Source organism: Chelonia mydas, chromosome 13 (assembly GCF_015237465.2).
Source record: "Chelonia mydas isolate rCheMyd1 chromosome 13, rCheMyd1.pri.v2, whole genome shotgun sequence".
Classification (NCBI taxonomy): domain Eukaryota; kingdom Metazoa; phylum Chordata; order Testudines; family Cheloniidae; genus Chelonia; species Chelonia mydas.
Window position 1 is genome coordinate 39259986 of NC_051253.2, and position 19409 is coordinate 39279394.

A 19409-nucleotide genomic window follows, 5' to 3' on the forward strand; every position below is an offset into this window, starting at 1 on the left:
TTTCCTCCCTGAACTTTCTGTCCTTCCTCTCAGCTGGTGACGCCACACAACGAGCAGACTCACTCAGCTTCTGGTTCCAAGTTTCTTTAATACACGTACACAACGTACTGTAAAACGTGGATGATGTGACGGTGTAGAGCGCCCTCTAGTGGATGTAAAACAATAATGAAACAAGCAAGAAAACCAAGCGCTCATCTCTTGTGAAAATCTGAGGCCTCCCCTCGGGTATTTCACCCGGGGTCTCTCCGGCGGAGTTCTGAGCATGAGGCCATTCTCTGGTTGTCTGAATTAGGGGAGAGTTACCGGGTTTTGAAAATTGCCCCCAAAAGATACAAATTAATCTGTCTTTGAGTCCAGGCTCTGACACAAATTTCCTGGGTGACTTTGGGCAAGTCATTTAGGGTCTGATTATTATAGGTCCTAAGATGGCTAATGAGGCAATATAGAGGCTTTCTGGTATTTTAAAATCTCGTAGATGCCTAACTCTCATTGAATCCCTCGAGGCGCCTCTCTCCATCTGAACGCAGCTAAGGGCAGATTCACAAAGGGACTTAGGCACCTAAAGTGGCAAGTAGGTGCCTAAATCCCAGAATCAAGCCCTTTTGGGATTCACAAAACCCTCGGTTCAGATGCCCCCAAGGCCTGTCGTGGCCTTAAATCTCTCAGTGCCTAAATTTATTCAGTAAAAGTTTGTGCGGGGGGGGGGGGGCAGTTGTTTTGTGTTTTTTCCTATCAGGATGCACACTGCCATGACAGGACGCGGAGGCCTAAACCCCAGAGTGATTCTCAAGATGGAGGAAGATGGGGTGATCCTGCACCTAACTCACCTGCTGGGTCCTGCCCAGTAAGTGTGCCCAGACCTCACCTGTCGGATCGGCCACCGTAGGCATTTTAAATACAAGCTGGGAGAGAGGAGCAGCCCCTCCTCTTTACTTTTATCCCAGTCTTTACGATACTCACCTGGGATGTAGGAGACTCCTGGTTCAAGTCCCCCCTTCCACCTGAGCAGCAGAAGAGATTTGAACAGGGATCTGTTACCCTGTAGGTGAGTATCCCAACTGCTGGGCTTTGGGATATTCGGGGAGGGGGGAGATCCCTCAACTGGCCTGAAAGAGCTGTTCCCCAGTGAATAAACACTGAAAGATTCATGGCCATGAGGGCGGGGGAGAGAATAAGTCTGTAGCCTGGTGATGGGAGGACTTACCTGGGTGGGGGAGAGACCCAGTGCCTCTGCTCCAATAGACTTTTTTCAAATAACTTATTCACAGTGGAACAGCTTCAGTAGAAGACACTGAGGTGCCCCCCCCCCCCCCCGGCCCAGAATGTCCCATAGCCCAGTGAGTACCTTAACTATTGAGTTAAAAGTTACAAGGGACCTCCTCCTTCCTCCCCCGCAGCTTAATGGCAAGAGAGGGTTTGCAAATAATAATCTCAGAAAGAGGCATTTCCCTACAGCCCAGATTTAGGCACCTATATATCCCTGAGGCTGGGCTTAGCACACACACCACTCAGCTTGGTATCTCCCTGTTGGCTAGTTTAGGGGAGGAGCCGCCTAGCCTGCTGTCTCTTGTGGATCCCATTCGGAGGTGTCTGTCTGTCCCAGCTCATTGTATAGAGAGTCTGGACACCAGACTTGGGTTTTGTGAATCCCAAAGATTTTTGTAGGCACCTGAAAGCATGTTCAGCTTCACCGCACCCAAGTTCCTTTGTGAACTCGCCACACATACCTTCTGGAAACCTCAGTCTGTCCCTACGTTTCCGTGTATGTATATATGTGCTACTCTGAAACCTATAATAAAAGAGGGGGTACTGAGACTACCCAGCATCACAGTGGTGTTTGTGGGGTAAATGCAGCAATGTTTGTGCAGTGCTGAGGTTACACTGGGATATGGACCCAGCACAGAGATCCCAGAAGCAGGGAGAGGTAGACAGTACAGTTTAGGACAGTGAAAAAGTAATAAAAACCTGATCTTAATATTAATCTGAACCCATAATATCAGTCATAAACCCTAACTCAGAATCCTAATGCTAGCCCTAACCCCTGACCCTAACCATAACCAACACTCTAATCCTAACTCCAAACCCCAACTTCTTCCTAACCGTAACCTAAAGTCTAATCATAAATCTCACCCCGAACATAACCTCAGCCCTAGCCTTCAATCTAACCTAACCTTTAATCAGTAATCCTAAAACTAACCCCTAACTTTAACTTTATTCTAACCCTAATTATAAATTTAACAATGGCCCTAATCTTAAACATAACCCCGGTCCTAACCAAGACACTAAGCAGTAACTCCTATCCCTACTCTAACACTGATTTATCTATACCAACCACAACTCTAACTATTTACAAAACCCTAATTTAATGCTAACACTAATCCCTAACGCTAATCCTAAACCCTAATCTTAAATACTAACCCTTAATCGGTCTAACTGTAATCTCCACACTTCTAGCTCCTGACTGTGCCCCAACCCAAAGTGTTAATCCTAATCCTAATCAACCTCAATAATACAAATAAATTTAACCCTACATTCTAAGCATTTAGGTATAGTCATAGTAACATTTAATCCCTTACTACTAATTGTAACCCAAATGCTATCCAGGGCTAAAATAAAAACGGGGGTGGGGGTGGGGTGCAGAATAAGACAGAGATATTGTAAATACCAAGGAATAGAGATTACACCCTGAGTTCTTGACATCCGAAGTCTCATATTTCAGTCCTTTGTGTTTTGAAGTCAGTGGGGTTTTGTACAGCTCCCCCGGTGGCTTTGCTCTCTGTGTCTCTCATGGCGCAGTAATAGACAGCAGAGTCGCTCACTTCGCTGGAGTTTTTCTCCAGGTGGAAGGATTTGGAGTTTTTCTCGAGTTTAGCAGAGAACCCTCGACTGCGTCTCTTCTCCTCCTCGTCCGAGGCTTCATATTGTGTCAGCAACAGGCGAGGGGCCTCATGGGGATACTGCTCGTACCAGAAGAGCCCAGGAGTAGACCCAGAGTAATTATAGGTGCAGTGGAGAAGCATATGTTTTCCTTCCTGGATGGGAACGGTGCCTTTTGGTTGCATTACTGAGTCTGCACAGGTCCTTTCTGCAAAATAAAATAAAATATTAAATTGAACAGGGCTGGAAGAAGTTTCATAGTATCTAAGGCATTTGGGGTCCCAAACTGAATTGTAGATCGGGTCCTCGCTTCCTTAAAATCCTTCCAAAATCTCAGCCAAACATAACATGAAACATTTTGTCAAGTGTTCCTCATTTCCGAAGATCTCCTTCAATTTACTACAACAATTACCTACCTCCCCACCCCTTAAAAATGGTGTCCAGATTCCTTTTATTCTTAAACTATTTACATCAGAAATGAAGAACCATTTACACATGAAGGAATCCCATCTCTTTTTCATTTTGTCACTTGAATAATTTTATATGTCCTTCATGTTGCGTCTCTCTCAGCTATCCGTTTCTTATTTAGGCATTGACAGGTCCTTATTGACAGGTTGGAAGGAAAGAAAAATAGAATAGAATGTCTTGGCCATTGCAAAAAACATGATTTATAAAATGCAAAACAATAAAATACTTCAAGTTCCCAAAACAAACTATACTCACTTGAACAAACAATTATCAAAACCATGAAGGGGAAAGAGAGCGGCATGGCCTTTTTAATAATTTTTGTTTAATAGTCCTACAAAATCTGCCCTTTTCCACGTCCACAGCTGTGTCCATTTCGTTTCCTGGTGCACAGAAGAGCAAAGACAAAAGTTTGCTTTGTGTGTGATGCCTTTGAAAATGATTCTATCTCTACTCTTGTAAAAGTTTAGCAGCTGTGCTAGCGGTATGCTTGTCCCCTTTCTGTCTGCAAGAGCCCTTGAACTTCTTTTTGGCAATGCCCGAGGAGAAGAGTTACAGGAGGATACTGCAGAGGCCAGAAAAGGAAAAACACTTTGTGTCACAGACAAATGGACTAGGTCTCACAGGTGTAACAGCGACCCCCTGCGTGCTAATCTGTTAATCAGTGGGGAATATTTCTCAGGACAGCTGGAATACTTTCCCCCTCTCTGGACTCCACACTGGAAGTAGTAGAGAGGGGTTTTTATAGGGTCACTTAGTTTTACCCACAATAAAAACTGAGGGGGTCAATTAAAATATTATCTGAGTGAGTAAAGGAAGTAAACTTCCTGCTCCTGAGTATAAATAATGTCGTATGAGTGGGGTGGGGTGTAGAAAGAAATTTCCCCTAAGGGCAGGTTTCCCCATATCGATTGGGGTAGCTGGTTCCCTGGAGGGGAGGCACTGGCAAAGGGCAGCAAGCCGGGGAAGGGAGCTGTAGTCTGGGAGAGACATGGGCCCTAACGTGGTGGAAACTTCGAAAGAGCAGGTACCGGCAGGTGAGACACTGCCAGAAGAGGGTGCTCCTGGACTGTGAGAACTAATTCCCCAGGACGGCCAGCAGGAGGCACCACCTCTGTGAATCTGAACCTCTGTCACACTCTTCTACCTAGTCCCATGTGTAATAGCTGCAAAACCTGGCTCATGTTATGGAAAGGGATTTATGTGGCCAGTTCTTTGGCTAGAGGCCTCTGTCTTTAAATGCCTTAAGTCGTCCCCCCCCCCCCCCCAAGTAGTTTCAAAAGAAGAATTATATTGGTCAGTTATTTTTACTTGTTCTTTCATGCGTGCTCCGGCTTCATTATTCACTCATGTCCCAGACACTTCCATCTTTTCTGGGTATCTTGGGAGATAAGAACATGTTCAGCTTCCTTACCATTCTCGCCATTTATTACAAATCGTACCTAGTAGTTCCCTGAGGAATGGCCTTTTCGAGGCAGCTAGATGTCTGTCTAACTGCAGTAGATTTTCAGGTTTCAGAATTATATGTTAAGGTGGAAATAACATTTGAGTAGAAAGTGCATAGTTTGGCCCTTAAATTGTAGCTTTCCAATGAACAAACCTTGTTTAAACTGGTAAATGGTTCATGGAAATTCATTGTCATGTTAGCCAAAGAGCCTTTGGAACTCATTGGCATAAAATATATAAGTGATGTCGAGAGTTTACCAGACCTTTTTTTTTTAAAAAAAATGGGATGATTATATGGATACATTCCAGAGTTTCCCTAATGAGGACTTAAAAATTGAAAGATGGATAAACTTTCCAATCTCAAACAAACTGATATTTGTCCAGGTTTAGGGGAGAAACTCCCCTATCAAAGATAATCCCATAACAACTACCCATTGCAAGGTGTCTTATCCCTTCCTCTGAAACAGCTGGTAGTAGAGAGTCAAAGAGTGAACACTGAACTGGATGGCCCTCTGTTCTGATCCAGTGTGGTAAATCCAATGTTCCTATCTTCCCAATTTCTACCTCATTCTATTTCTAAAGCCTTCACATAGGAGACACCAGGGGAGTTGCAGGAGGAACGAATTGCTGGAAAAATTTAATGACAGGATAGTTATTTTTAGGTATCCTGTTGGGAAAAGGTGACACCCTGAATTTTTAGTCTCACAATGTCACATATTTTAATGGGTCAGATCCTCCGCTGTTGTAAACTGGAGTAGCTCAGCTGTTTCCTCTGAAGTGCACTGCTTCACAACAAATGAGAAACTGGACCATTTTTCAATGGAGCTGTGGCCAGTTAACACCACCTTGGACTCTGCCCCATTCACTCCAGGGGAGATAGGCAGGCAGATTTCCACCACTAGGAATCTGGCCCATTCACTCCATAGTTGCCATACAAATGTGTATCATTTGAGCAGCTAGGCCACAAAAATCTGTGTCCCGTCATCTTCCCCCAGCGGGTTTTTGTGCAGTGACCCTGCTGGGTGCAATCACTGTGTCGCTCATGCCACAGTAGTAGACAGCAGAGTCGCTCAGTTCACTGGAGTTTTTCTTTAGGTGGAAGCTCTCCTGTTTGTCAGGTGTGGCGGAGAACCCTCGCCTGCTCTTTCTCTCCTCCTCATCCAATGCTTCATATTGTGTCAGCAAGAGGTAAGGGGCTTCATTTGGGTACTGCTCGTACCACCAGAGTGTCGGAATCGGGGTGTTGTCAAAGAAGCATTTCAGAAGCACCGGTTCCCCTTGGGATACTGTCACTCTGTCATCAGGTTGTGTCACTGACAATCCATTCACCCCTTGTGGAAAAAAAAAAAGTTTATATAGAAACACAGATGGCTCTTGGCTTGAACCTGCAGTGTTTATCTACCTCCCAAGCATCCAGAGACTGGAGGAAGGAGAAGGTTTATAAACAAATGGTTACAAAAAGAAATTAGGGCTAATTCCGCATCGCCTGGAACCGGGTGCAGCTGCATTTCAGTTGTGGCCGTTTCCACCCGATGATCGTCTGGCCCCATACAGAGCTGAAATGGTGCAGATACGCTACTCACCCAGAATCCGAAGCAGTGTAAGAACAGACACCCAGGGCAGGAACATATTTCAGGGATGAAGTGGGATGGAACCTCCTCCCCAGTCCCCACAGACCAAGAAGGAAGCTTCTTCCTCGCCTTTCCCAGCTGTGAAGAGGGGCTGGGAGGGAGAGGTTTTACTCAGGGGGGTGATGCCTTAAATACATTGGCAGCTCCTTTCCTACTGGCGCTGGTCTCCTCCGCTGAGTGACTGTGGTGCTAACCACGCAGGCAGCCCGGCGCTGCCCCTGCACTCGGTTCTTTGGCTGCGGCACGGAGCTGGAGACTCGAGGAAGGGGGAGGAGAAATTGCGGCGGGATCTGAGACCAGGTTAAACAGCGGGGCTCTGAACTGCCAGCCCGAGACAGCTCTGCCGGAGAGGCGAGTCGGTGAGAAAACAGCGGCCTCTTGTGGGGAGCGTGGAGGAAGTTTTGCTAAACAACTGGTCTACACTACGAATTAACCCTGCACCCGTCCACACAACGAAGCCATTTTTTGGACATAAAGGGCTGGGATTAGCGCTGAAATCGACATCGCCATTTCGAATTAGGGATAGTGTGGACGCAATTCGAAGGTATTGGCCTCAGGGAGCTATCCCACAGTGCACCATTGGACCTCTCTGGACAGCACTCTGAACTCGGATGCACTGGCCAGGTGTACAGGAAAAGCCCGGGAACTTTTGAATCTCATTTCCTGTTTGGCCAGATGAGCTCATCAGCCCAGGTGACCATGCAGTCCCAGGATAGAGAAAGAGCTCCAGCATGGACCGAACGGCAGGTACTGGATCTGATCGCTCTATGGGGAGAGGAATCTGTGCTATCAGAAATATGTTCCAAAAGACGAAATGTCAAAACATTTCAAAAAATCTCAGAGGCCATAAGGGACAGAGGCTACATCAGGGATGCAACACAGTACCATGTGAAACTTAAGGAGCTCGGACAAGCGTACCAGAAAACCAAAGAATCAAATGGACTCTCTGGGACAGAGCCCCAGACATGACGCTTCTATGCTGAGCTGCAAGCAATTCTAGGGGGGGCCGCCACCACTACCCCACCCCTGTCCGTAGGCTCTGATGATGGGATACTCTCTGCCATGCCTGATGATTTTGCAGATGGGGAAGATGAGGAGGAGGAGGACAAGCTTGGGGAGCACACACAGCACACTGTTCTCCCCGACAGTCAAGGATCTTTTTATCACCCTGACTGAAATACCCTCCCAACCCAATGAAGCCGGAGAAGGGACCTCTGGAGAGTGTACCTTTGTAAATATAATATGTTATAAAAGCAAGCATTTTTAATGATTAAGTAGACCTGAGGACTTGGGATGCATTCGTGGCCAGTACTGCTACTGGAAAAGTCTCTTATTGTGTCTGGGAATGGAGCAGGAATCCTCCAGGGACATCTCCATGAAGCTTTCCTGGAGGTACTCTGAAAGCCTTTGCAGAAGGTTTCTGGGGACAGTGGTCTTATTCCGTCCTCCATGGTAGGACACTTTACCATGCCATGCCAGTAGCAGGTAATCTGGTATCACTGCATGACAAAGCCTGGCAGCGTATGGTTCCAGTGTTTGCTGGCATTTAAGCAACATGCACTCTTTATCTCTCTGTGTTATCCTCAGGAGAGTGATATCATTCCTGGTAATCTGGTTTAAATAGGTAAATTTAATTAAGGGGACATTCAGAGGTGCCCGTTCCTACTGGACTGTTTGCCTGTGGCTAAAAAGAAATCCTCCCTGCAGTTAGCCACATGGGGGCGGAGGGGGGGAAGAGAGAGAGCATTGGCACTGAGATGTTCACGTTTGGCTAGCAGGGATCTTCCCTGACACCAGCCAGGCGGTGGGGGGAGGGGTAAAGTGATCATCCCAGAGAATTGGATGCGGGGAGGGGGTTAGTTTGGTTTCTGCTGCTGCATGTTAACAGGAAAACTGCAGCACTAAATGGCCAATTCAACGGGCTTTGCTTGGTATGGGAAAGGAGGGTGCTGCTGTTATGAAGGTTGCAGAAGCTGAAAGACTATGGCTTACCATGGCCGCCTACAAGCCAAAATCTGTTGCCCGGCACTGCGTGTGTGATCTGTAACACCAAAGCCGCAGGTACTCAATATAAGATGCAAAATATGACCTTGTACCAAAATCACATGTGCTATGTAATGTGAATAGTGTTCACCATGAAAGAGTATAGCCATTGTTCTGTAAAATGTATCTTTTTAAATACTTCACTCCCTTTTTTTCCTCCAGCAGCTGCAAATGTTTCAAGCCTCCCTCCTCCTTCCCAAAGGCTCTCTCAGATAAGGCGGCGAAGAAAATGCAAGTGCGATAACATGTTCTCTGAGCTCATGCAGTCGTCCGGCACTGACAGAGCTGTGTGGAGGGACACAATCGCAGAGGACAGGAAAGTGGCTGATGAACATGAGGAGAGGTGGCAGCAGGAAGATCAGGGGAGGCAGGAGGCAACGCTGGGGCTACTGCGGGATCAGACGGAGATGCTCCGGCATCTGGTGGAGGTTCATGAACGGCAGCAGGATCACAGACTGCCGCTGCAGCCCCTGCTTAACCGCCCTCCATCCTCCCCAAGTTCCATAGCCTCCTCACCCAGACGCCCAAGAACGCGGGGGGAGGGGAGGCTCCAGGCACCCAACCACTCCACCCCAGTGGACAGCCCAAGCAACAGAAGGCTGGCATTCAACAAGTTTTAAAGTAGCCTTTTCCTTCCATCCTACCTCTTCCCACACCCCACCCGGGCTACCTTGCGAGTTATCTCCCTATTTTTATAACCAATTAATAAAGAATACATGTTTTTTAAATGATAGTGACTTTATTTCCTTTGCAAGCAAGCCGTGATCGAAGGGGGGAGGGTGGGTGGATTACAGAGAATTTAGAGGCAACCAAGGAGGCTGGTTTTCATCAAGGAGAAACAAAGAGAAGTGTCACACAGTACCCTGGCCAGTCATGAAACTGGTTTTCAAAGCTTCTCTGAAGCGCAGTGCTTCCTGCTGTGCTCTTCTAACTGCCCTGCTGTCTGGCTGCGCGTATTCAGTGGCCAGGCGATTTGTATCAACCTCCCACCCCACCATAAACGTCTCCCCCTTACTTTCACAGAGACTGTGGAGCACAAAGCAAGCAGCAATAACAATGGGAATATTGGTTTTGCTGAGGTCTGAGCGAGTCAGTAAACTGCACCAGCGACCCTTTAAACGTCCAAATGCACACTCTACCACCATTCTGCACTTGCTCAGCCTATAGTTGAACAGCTCCTTACTACTGTCCAGGGTGCCTGTGTATGGCTTCATTAAGGGATAGGCTGGGTCCCCAAGGATAGCTATAGGCATTTCAACATCCCCAACAGTTATTTTCTGGTCTGGGAACTAAATAGCTTCCCGCAGCCGTCTAAACAGACCAGAGCTCCTGAAGATGCGAGCGTCATGAAAATTTCAAAGCCATCCCACTTTGAGGTTGGTGAAACACCCCTCTTGATCCACCAGTGCTTGCAGTACCATTGAAAAGTACCCCTTGCGGTTTATGTACTGGCTGCTCTGGTGGTCCGGTCCCAAGATAGGGATATGGGTTCCATCTATAGCCCCACCACAGTTAGAGAATCCCATTGCAGCAAAGACATCTAATATGACCTGCACATTTCCCAGAGTAACTACCTTTGATAGCAGCAGCTCAATGACTGCATTGGCTACTTGCATCATAGCAACCCCCACAGTAGATTTTCCCACTCCAAATTGATTACCGACTGACCGGTAGCTGTCTGGCGTTGCAAGCTTCCACAGGGCTATTGCCACTCGCCTGTGAACTGTGAGGGCTGCTCTCATCTTGGTATTCTTGTGCTTCAGGGCAGGGGAAAGCAAATCACAAAGTTCCATGAAAGTGCCCTTACGCATGTGAAAGTTTCAGAGCCACTGGGAATCATCGCAGACCCGCAACACTGTGTGGTCCTACCACTCTGTGCTTGTTTCCCAGGCCCAGAATCAGCATTCCACGGCATGAGCCCGCCCCATTAACACCATGATCTCCAAATTGTGGGTGAATGCGGTTTTAGAGAAAAGTGTGTTCACGTCCTCATCACCACACTTCCATTGCCTCCTCGCCTGGTTTTTCAGGTGCTGGTTCTGCATAAACTGCAAGATAATGCATGAGGTGTTTACAATGGTCATAACTGCTGCAGTGAGCTGAATGGGCTCCATGCTTGCTGTGCTATGGCGTCTGCTCCTGTTCGGGCAATCCAGGGAAAAGGCTGCAAAACGAGTGTTTGCTGTTGCTCTGATGGAGGGAGGGGGCGACCAGCAACATGACTTACAGGGTTGGCTTACAGGAAATTAAAATCAACAAAAGGGGTGGCTTTGCAAGAAACAGAATGGCCCCCTCAAGGACAGAACTCAAAACCTCAAGGGTAGAACTCAAAACTGGGTTTAGCATGCCATTGATTTCACAGAGGGAGGGAGAAAGGGAGGAGAAAATGAATAAAAAACAAACCTAATCTATTTCTTGTTTTGATCCACTTCATTTATCTTTATACATCTTGCTAGCAGCAGATGATGCAGTACGACTGCTGGCCATTGTCATCTCCTGGGTGCTCAGCAGAAGATGGTGCAGTATGACTGCTGGCCATCATCATCTCCTGGCTGCTCATTAGAAGACGGTACAGTAGGACTGCTGGCAGGACTGAATCGCCATGAGACAAAACTTAAAAGGGTAATGACCTGGCTGAGTCACTCCCATGTTTGCCCAGGCGCCCCTGATCTCATTGAGGTTGGCTAAAAGAGCACCCTCGACAACGGCTACCAGTCATACTGCACTGTCTCCAGCCAAAAGGCAATGAGCTGCTGCTGTGTAGCAATGCAGTACCGCGTCTGCCAGCACCCAGGAGACATACAGTGACGGTGAGCTGAGCGGGATCCATGCTTGCCATGGTATGGCATCTGCATGGGTAACCCAGGAAAAAAGGCATGAAACAATTGTCTGCTGTTGCTTTCACGGAGGGAGGGAGGGAGGGAAGGGGGACCTGACGGTATGAACCACCCACAACAACGTTTTAGCCCCATCAGGCATTGGGATTTCTACCCAGAATTCAAATGGGCGACAGAGACTGAGGGAACTGTGGGATAGCTACCCACAGTGCAACGCTCCAGAAGTCGACAATTGCCTCTGTACTATGGACGCACTCCACCGACTACATGCACTTAGACCATTTGTGTGGGGACACACACAATCGACTGTATAAAAATGCTTTCTACAAAACCAACTTCTATAAATTCGACCTAATTTCATAGTGTGGACAAGGCCTCAGTGTTTCGCTTACTTTTACTCCAGTCGGACTATCCCATGTTCCATTACTGCAAAATCTGCCTGATGTCATGGAAAATCCTGCAGCTGGAGTAAATCAGTGTAGTTCCTGGAAAGAAGATGCAAAATGATTGTTTGCCATTGCTTTCGAGGAGGAAGGAAGGGAAGACTGACACATATACCCAAAACCACCCGCGACAAGGTTTTTGCCCCATCAGGCATTGGGAGCTTAACCCAGAATTCCAATAAGCAGCAGGGACTGTGGGATAGCTATCCATAGTACACCACTCCGTGAGTCGATGCTTCCCATGGTATTAAGGACGCACTCTGCCGACCTAATGCACTTAGTGGGGACATGCATGATCGACTGTATAAAATCAGTTGCTAAAGATCGACTTCTATAAAATTGACCTAATTTCATAGTGTAGACATGTAGTGTAGCTATAAGTGAGTGTGCCAGGATAAATAAACCTTGGGATGTTATGAGAGATTTTAAACATAAACTTTCAGAATTTACTGAAAAAGGACTCTAAAAATTGGAAGGTGAAGGAAATCCTTCTTCAAGACATAAATCTATGTACAATTGCACAAGGCTAGGGGAAAACCTCCTATAAGGGAAGTTACCTCATAACTACCCACTCCAGAGTTCCTTTCACCTTCCTCTGAAGGTGTTGGTGGTAAGTACAGTCAGAGAGAAATACTGTGCTAGATGGCTGTCTGGTCTACTCCTGTACCTGTAATTCCAGTATTTCTATCTTTCCTGACTTCACTTCAATTTCTGGATCACTGCATTTCTGAAACCAGCAAAACCTTCACACAATAGACACCAGGGCAGTTATGGGAAACAGAAACTGTTGAAAAATTAAAAGAGATTTATATTCTGTTTCCTCTAGGAATGGGGAACATTTCAATTTTGTTGAGACCCCAATGTCCTATTATAATGGCTCGGATCCTCAGCTGATAGGAACCAGTGCAGCTCAGCTGACTCCTATGCAATTCCTCACTGATTTTAAAACATTTTGAGGAACTGGATCATTTCCTTTAGCAGAGCTCCACCCAGTCCCAACTGTCTGGGATCTGGCCCGTTGACTCCAGTGAAGAGACGCACATTTACACCCTGGGCATGGGATTCACTGACTCCAATGGCGCTGTGCAAAGTCTGTTCTTCTGGGGCTCGAACCCACACATCTTCAGTGCCGCCTCCTCTTCCCCCAGCGGGTTTTTGTGCAGCGGCCCTGCTGGGTGCGATCACTGTGTCGCTCATGGCGCAGTAGTAGACGGCGGAGTCGCGAAGTTCACTTGAGTTTTTCTTCAGGTGGAAAGTCTTCCCCTGTTTGTCGGGTGTGGCGGAGAACCCTCGCCGGCTCCTTCTCTCCTCCTCACCCGATGCTTCATATTGTGTCAGCAAGAGGCGAGGGACTTCATTTGGGTACTGCTCGTACCACCAGAGCGTGGGAATATAGGAAGTGTCATAGCTGCATTTCAGCAGTGCTGGGGCCCCTTGGGATACTGTCAGTCTGTCCTCAGGCTGTGTCACTGACTCTCCATTAGCCCCTTCTGGAAAAAAACAAAAGTTTATATAGACACACAGACAGCTCTTGGCTTGAACCTGCAGTGTTTAGCTACCTCCCAAGCATCCAGAGACTGGAGGGAGGGGAAAGTTTATAAACAAATGGTTACAAAAAGAAATCAGGGCTAATTCCGCATCGCCTGGAACTGGATGCAGCTGCATTTCAGTTGTGGCCATTTCCACCCGATGACCGTCTGGCCCCATACAGAGCTGAAATGGTGCAGATACGCCACTCACCCAGAATCCGAAGCAGTGTAAGAACAGACACCCAGGGGAAGAACATATTTCAGGGATGGAGTGGGATGGAACCTCCTCCCCAGTCCCCACAGCCCAAGAAGGAAGCTTCTTCCTCGCCTTCCCCAGCTGGGAAGAGGAGCTGGGAGGGAGAGGTTTTACTCAGGGAGGTGATGCCTTAAATACTTTGGCAGCTCCTTTCCTACTGGCGCTGGTCTCCTCCGCTGAGTCACTGTGGTGCTAACCACGCAGGCAGCCCGGCGCTGCCCCTGCACTCGGCTCTTTGGCTGCGGCACGGAGCTGGAGACTCGAGGAAGGGGGAGGAGAAATTGCGGCGGGATCCGAGACCAGGTTAAACAGCGGGGCTCTGAACGGCCAGCCCGAGACAGCTCTGCCGGAGAGGCGAGTCGGTGAGAAAACAGCGGCCCCTTGTGGGGAGCGTGGAGGACTTTTCCCCTAAACCGCTCAGTGTTTTTCTTACTTTTACTCCAGTCGGACTATCCCTTGTTCAACAGCTGCACGATCTGCCTGATGTCAAGGGAAAGGAATTGGGGTCAATCCCGCAGCTGGAGGAAATCAGTGTAGTTCCCCTGCGATCATAGGAGCTACACCAAACCTCTGTATAGCTCGCTAAAAGGTACTGAAGAATTGGGAAGAAAAGATTATAGTCTGAAAGTGCAGGAAGGATTCACAATCAAATGTCACACGGGGCACAGACGTGGCTGCCCTATTCCTGTCTGTTCTAGGCCAGTTTTAACACGTGTTGTATGCTGCTAAATCCCACACACTTTCTCTCTCTATCATCTAGCCCCGTTTAGAACTGCCCAAAGGTATGTGTCCATTGGCGGATGTTTTGGCTTCATCCTTCATACCTGTCCCAGCTATTTCCATCTTATTCCCAAATTTATCCAGAAAATAAGGAGTTGTGCAGCTGTCTGGTAAATCTCACCATTTGTTGTAAATCCATACCTAATAATTTCCCCTCTTTATTGCCTTGGAAAGCATTTCATGTCCGTTTGTAACTGTGTGGATTTCCGGCTTTCATATTGATTGGTTCAAGTGGAAATAACATTTGAGTTATTGGTAGCTTGGTAGTTGGTAGCTTGGTCTATAAGTGGTAGATGTTTGTTGAACATCTGGTCTACACTATGAAGGCTGGTCTACACTATGATGTTAGGTCGAATTTAGCCACGTTAGGTCGATTTTATAAGCAATGCGGCTACACAACCAACCCCATCCCGTCAACCTAAAGAGCTCTTAAAATCGACTGCTGTACTCCTCCCCGACGAGGGGAGTGGCGCTAAAATTGACCTTCTTGGGTGGAATGTGGGGTAGTGCAGACGCATCATTGTGCAATTCGATGGTATTGGCCTCTGGGAGGTGTCCCCGAGTGCTCCAATGTGACCGCTCTGGACAGCACTTTCAACTCCGATGTACTAGCCAGCTACACAGGAACACACCGGGAACTCTTGAGTTTCATTTCCTGTTTCGTCAGCGTGGCGAGATCAGCGGCACAGGTGACCATGCAGTCCCGGAATCACAAAGGAGCTCCAGCATGGAGTGAACGGGAAACACTGGATCTGATCGCTGTATGCGGAGAAGAATCTGTGCAGGCAGAGCTCTGAACGAGCAGAAGAAATGCTGATATATTTGCCAAAATCACACAGGGCATGGTGGAGAGAGGCTACTCCAGGGACACACAGCAGTGTCCCATGACAATTAAGAAGCTAAGGCAAGCCTACCAAAAGACTAAGAAGGCAAACAGTCGCTTCGGGTCAGAGCCCCATACATGCCGCTTCTGTTATCAGCTGCATGCCTTTCTAGGGGGAGACCCTACCACTACCCCACCACTGACCATGGACACCTGCAAGGGGGGAGTCTCACGCAACATGGAGGAGGATTTTGTGGATGAGGAAGAGGAGGAGGAGGAGGAGAATGTGCAGCAGGCAAGCAGAGAAATCCATTCTCACCAGCAGCCAGGACCTTGTCATCACTCTGTAGTCAATACCCTCCCAAGGCGGGTTCCCGGAACCTGAATGTGGAGAAGGCACCTCAGTGAGTGCACGTTTGTAATGACACTACAAGGATTAAAAACAATTCTGTTTAATGTTTGATTTGCCCTGAAGAATTGGGCATTCGCAGCCAGTACATCTGCTGGAAAAGTCCGTTAACGTATCTGGGGATGGAGCAGGAATCCTCCAGGGACATCTCCATGCACCTCTCCTGGAGGTACTCTGAAAGCCTTTGCAGAAGGTTTCTGGGGAGGGCTGCCTTATTCCGTCCTCCACGGTTGGACACTTTACCATGCCAAACCAGTAGCAAGTAGGCTGGAATCATTGCAGCACAAAGGGAGTGAATAGTCCTGGGTTTTGGTCGCATTCAAGCAACATTCAGTCTTTATCTTTCTGAGTCAGCCTCAAGACAGTGATATCATTCATGGTCACCTGGTTGAAACAGGGGAATTTTTGTAATGGAACAGTAAAAGGACCCCGTTCATGCTGGGCTGTTCGCATTTGGCAAAATGGATCATCCCGGAGAATAGCCACGTGGTGGGGTGGGAGGAGGGGTGTGCTGCTCATTCACTCCAAAACCTCAGCCCCTCACTTTTAAACGGCAAACACAACTGGCATTGGTTGCTCTGGGAAAGGAGGGCACTGCAGTTTGAAACCATTCCCACATGTTATGAAGGTGGAAGAAGCCAACCCCGCGTACTCTTTGGCTTACCATCGCTGCCTGCAAACCGAATTCTGTTGCCCCGCCATGTGTGATGTGTCACCATACCAGCAGGCGCTCAATATAAAAGGCAAAATGTGACCTTGTATCTAAACACATGTGCTGTCTGCTGTGAATCACTTGATTCACTATGAAAGAGTCTCCCTTTTCTTCTCAGAAATGTATCTTCTGTAAAGTCTGCTCTCCCTTTTTATTCCCCCTTCAGCTGCAAATGTTTCCATACTCCCTGCATCAACTCCAGCCCTGAGGTTAATGCAGAACGCCCAGAGAAATGGTGTTTACCCCTTCTCCCCCATTCACCACAGGTGCATTTCAGAAGCACTGGTTCCCCTTGGGATACTGTCACTTGGTCATCAGGCTGGGTCACTGGCTCTCCATTAGCCCCTTCTGGAAAAAAAATATCTCGCATGCACACAGATGGCTCCTAGTTTGAACCTGGGATGTTTATCTACATTCCAAACTTGCAAAGACTAGGGGAACGGGGACAAAGGTTTATAAACTGGTGGTTTTAAAAAAAGAAATTAGGGTTAACTCTGAATCTCATGGGATTTTTTGTAACTCCACTGCCTTCCGTGGTGTTGTGACAATTCACACCAGCCGAGGATCTGGCCCACTCAACCTGAAATCTTACTCACAGAGAGTGAAAAATGTTGCAGCCACTGAGGCCCAGGTGAGGAACATCTTCAGTGGATGAGGAGGACCAGAACCTTGTCCCTAACATGCAAGAGTGAAGCTCCTTCCTTGCCTTCCTCCAACTGTGAGGAGGAGTTGGGAAAAGATGTCTTTAAAAATATAGATCCACCCACTTTCTTTGCAGCGTAGCTCTCCTCTGCTGAGTGACTGTGGTGCTAAGCACACAGCAGCCTGCTGTGTCGACACAGCCTTGTTGCTAAAAGTCAGCATGTGTAAACGCTCTTTGTCGGCACTTTTGCCAACAAAATACTTCCACCTGCCATGAGCGGCATTTGCTTTGTTGGCAGGAGAGCGCTCCTGCCCACAAAGCAGCATTCACACTGCCACTTGCCACGGAAAAACTTTTGTATTTCGGGGGGGCTTTTTAAAGCACCTGTGAATGACAAAAGTTTTGTGGATCAATTGGCAATGTAGACAAAAGGGGGAAGGAGAAATCACAGGGGAATCCGAGACCAAAGAAAGCAACAGGCTGTGAAATGACAGCTCTGCATTTGGATAAGTGGCTGGTAAAACAGGGCCCTCTTATGGTACATCTGTGGGGGAACCAGCCGCTAAACCAGTTTCTTTTATAACACTCCAGTCATAATAGCCAGCTGTAAAACCTGGCTGACTGACGCGGTTCACTGGTGGTGAGCTGGATTAGGCAGCTGTTGTGCTGAGACCATAGCCTGTCGTGTCACCCAATATCCTTTCATTGTTTTCTTGTATTCCTCCCTCTGTTTATCTGCACCCAGATGTCTCCTCTTCCACTTAGATTGTAAGTGGATTTAGTGAAGGCTGCTTTTTTTGTTCTGTATTTGGACAGTGCCTAGTACAACAGGGCTCCTACCTATTATCATCATCACAGCTGGACCTTGGGTTCCCTCCAGAATTGCCATCATTATGGGCTAAATCCTCAGTTAATGTGGATTGTTGGAGATCTGTTAACTCTACCATGCACATTTAAACCAGCTAGTCCCATTCCCTAATTTTATTTAAAATTTGTGGGAGGGGGCTGACATTATCTGATTACAATATGATCATAAAGACCATTATTGCTACAACTGTTACATAATTGCAACAAATCTTATACCAAGAGTGACAGGTTCGGTCACAGAGACCCCCTTGAGATTTTCACTTGGTGTGCTGGGGTACCGCTGAGAACAACTCTCCTGTTGGAATGGGCACCCCTGAACTCTGTCTTGCTGTGCTAGACATTCCCGGTCAGCTCCAGCACAGACTCAGAGATTGTGGAACACTCCTCTGCAGTTCCTCAGACACTGAGATTATCTCAGCCCTGGGGCTTCTCAGTTAACAGGGACTTTTCCAGCAACCAGTGTATGGCCTTTCTGGGATCCTGAACCCCAAATAAATCTGTTTTACTCTGCATAAAGCTTATACAGGGCAAACTCATAAGTGTTCACCCTTATATCACTGAAAGAGATATGCGGGGTCGTACTGGAAAACCAGGGAGGTGGGCGGGTGAAAGCCCACCCACTGCTAAAGGCCCCTCCCCCAGCCTAGCGGGAGGGACCACTGGACCCAGGGATGAACTGATTGTGGGGGACAACTAATGAAAAACAGGGATCGGAGTGAAGGTCAGAGGTTCAAAATGAGGATACCGGATGGGAACACCAAGCAGAGAACCCCATACAGAGCCCACTGCTCCTCAAAGCTGTCGAGGGAGCCAGCGGACGCTGCCCAGTGGAACTCTGCCCAGATGCGTGAAACTAGGGAGGAATGGAAATAGGCCCAGCAGTTGCAGAGCACCCCCTCGTCCAATATCCTCCTCCTGGTATTATAGATGGAGACTTTGGCCAGAGCCAGAAGGAGGTCTCATGACTTCGTGGGGCCACGGCTAGGGTGTGCAAAGAGGAGCAAGGGTGGGGAGAAGTGCAGCCAGAACCTCAACAAGAGGTTCTGGAGGAGCCGGAATAGGGGCTGCAACCTGGTGCATTCGAGATAGGTGTGCGCCAGGTTCTCCCTCATGCCACGAAAGGGGCAGGCCTCAGGTGTAGGGGTGAACCGCGCTAGGTGCACACCCGTGCTCATGGCTCCATGAAGGAGCCGCCAACTACTGTCCCTGGTGGGCTGTGGAATCAAAGTGGAATAAAGGCTGGCCCACCGGGGCTCCTCACCCTCTTTAGGTGGAAGATAGTCCCGCCATTTGGTGTCGGGGCAGGACACGAGGGTGAGGAAATTAACGTATGGAGCACAAGCGTGTACAGATGGTTTCTGGGCGCGGTTCGAAACCGGACCGGCTGCAGAGTATGCAGCTGGCTCAGAGCATGGAGACCTGGGGGGGCTCATGGAACAGGGGCCCGAGAAAAATGTCCGGAGGGCCAGGGGTGAGGGATGAGCAGGGAATGCCCTCTCGCAGGGCTCGCCGCAGGAAAGCGTGAGAATCGGGTGACAAGGCGGCCTTCACCTCCTGGAGTATGCGCCTAGGGGTCAGAAGGGTGGAAAGCCCCATGCATCGTCCAAGCGCGCGGGGCTCCCCACAATCCCCCCTGTCGTAGTCCAGG

General features: G+C 48.2%; 1 gene segment (V, D, J or C); it reads right to left on the reverse strand.

Moving 5' to 3' along the window:
• Positions 1–12006: 12006 nt before the first annotated feature.
• On the reverse strand, positions 12007–13909 carry LOC119567942. The segment is given in 2 exon segments: positions 12007–13232; positions 13483–13909. Coding segments are annotated over 2 exon segments (594 nt in total).
• Positions 13910–19409: the final 5500 nt, after the last annotated feature.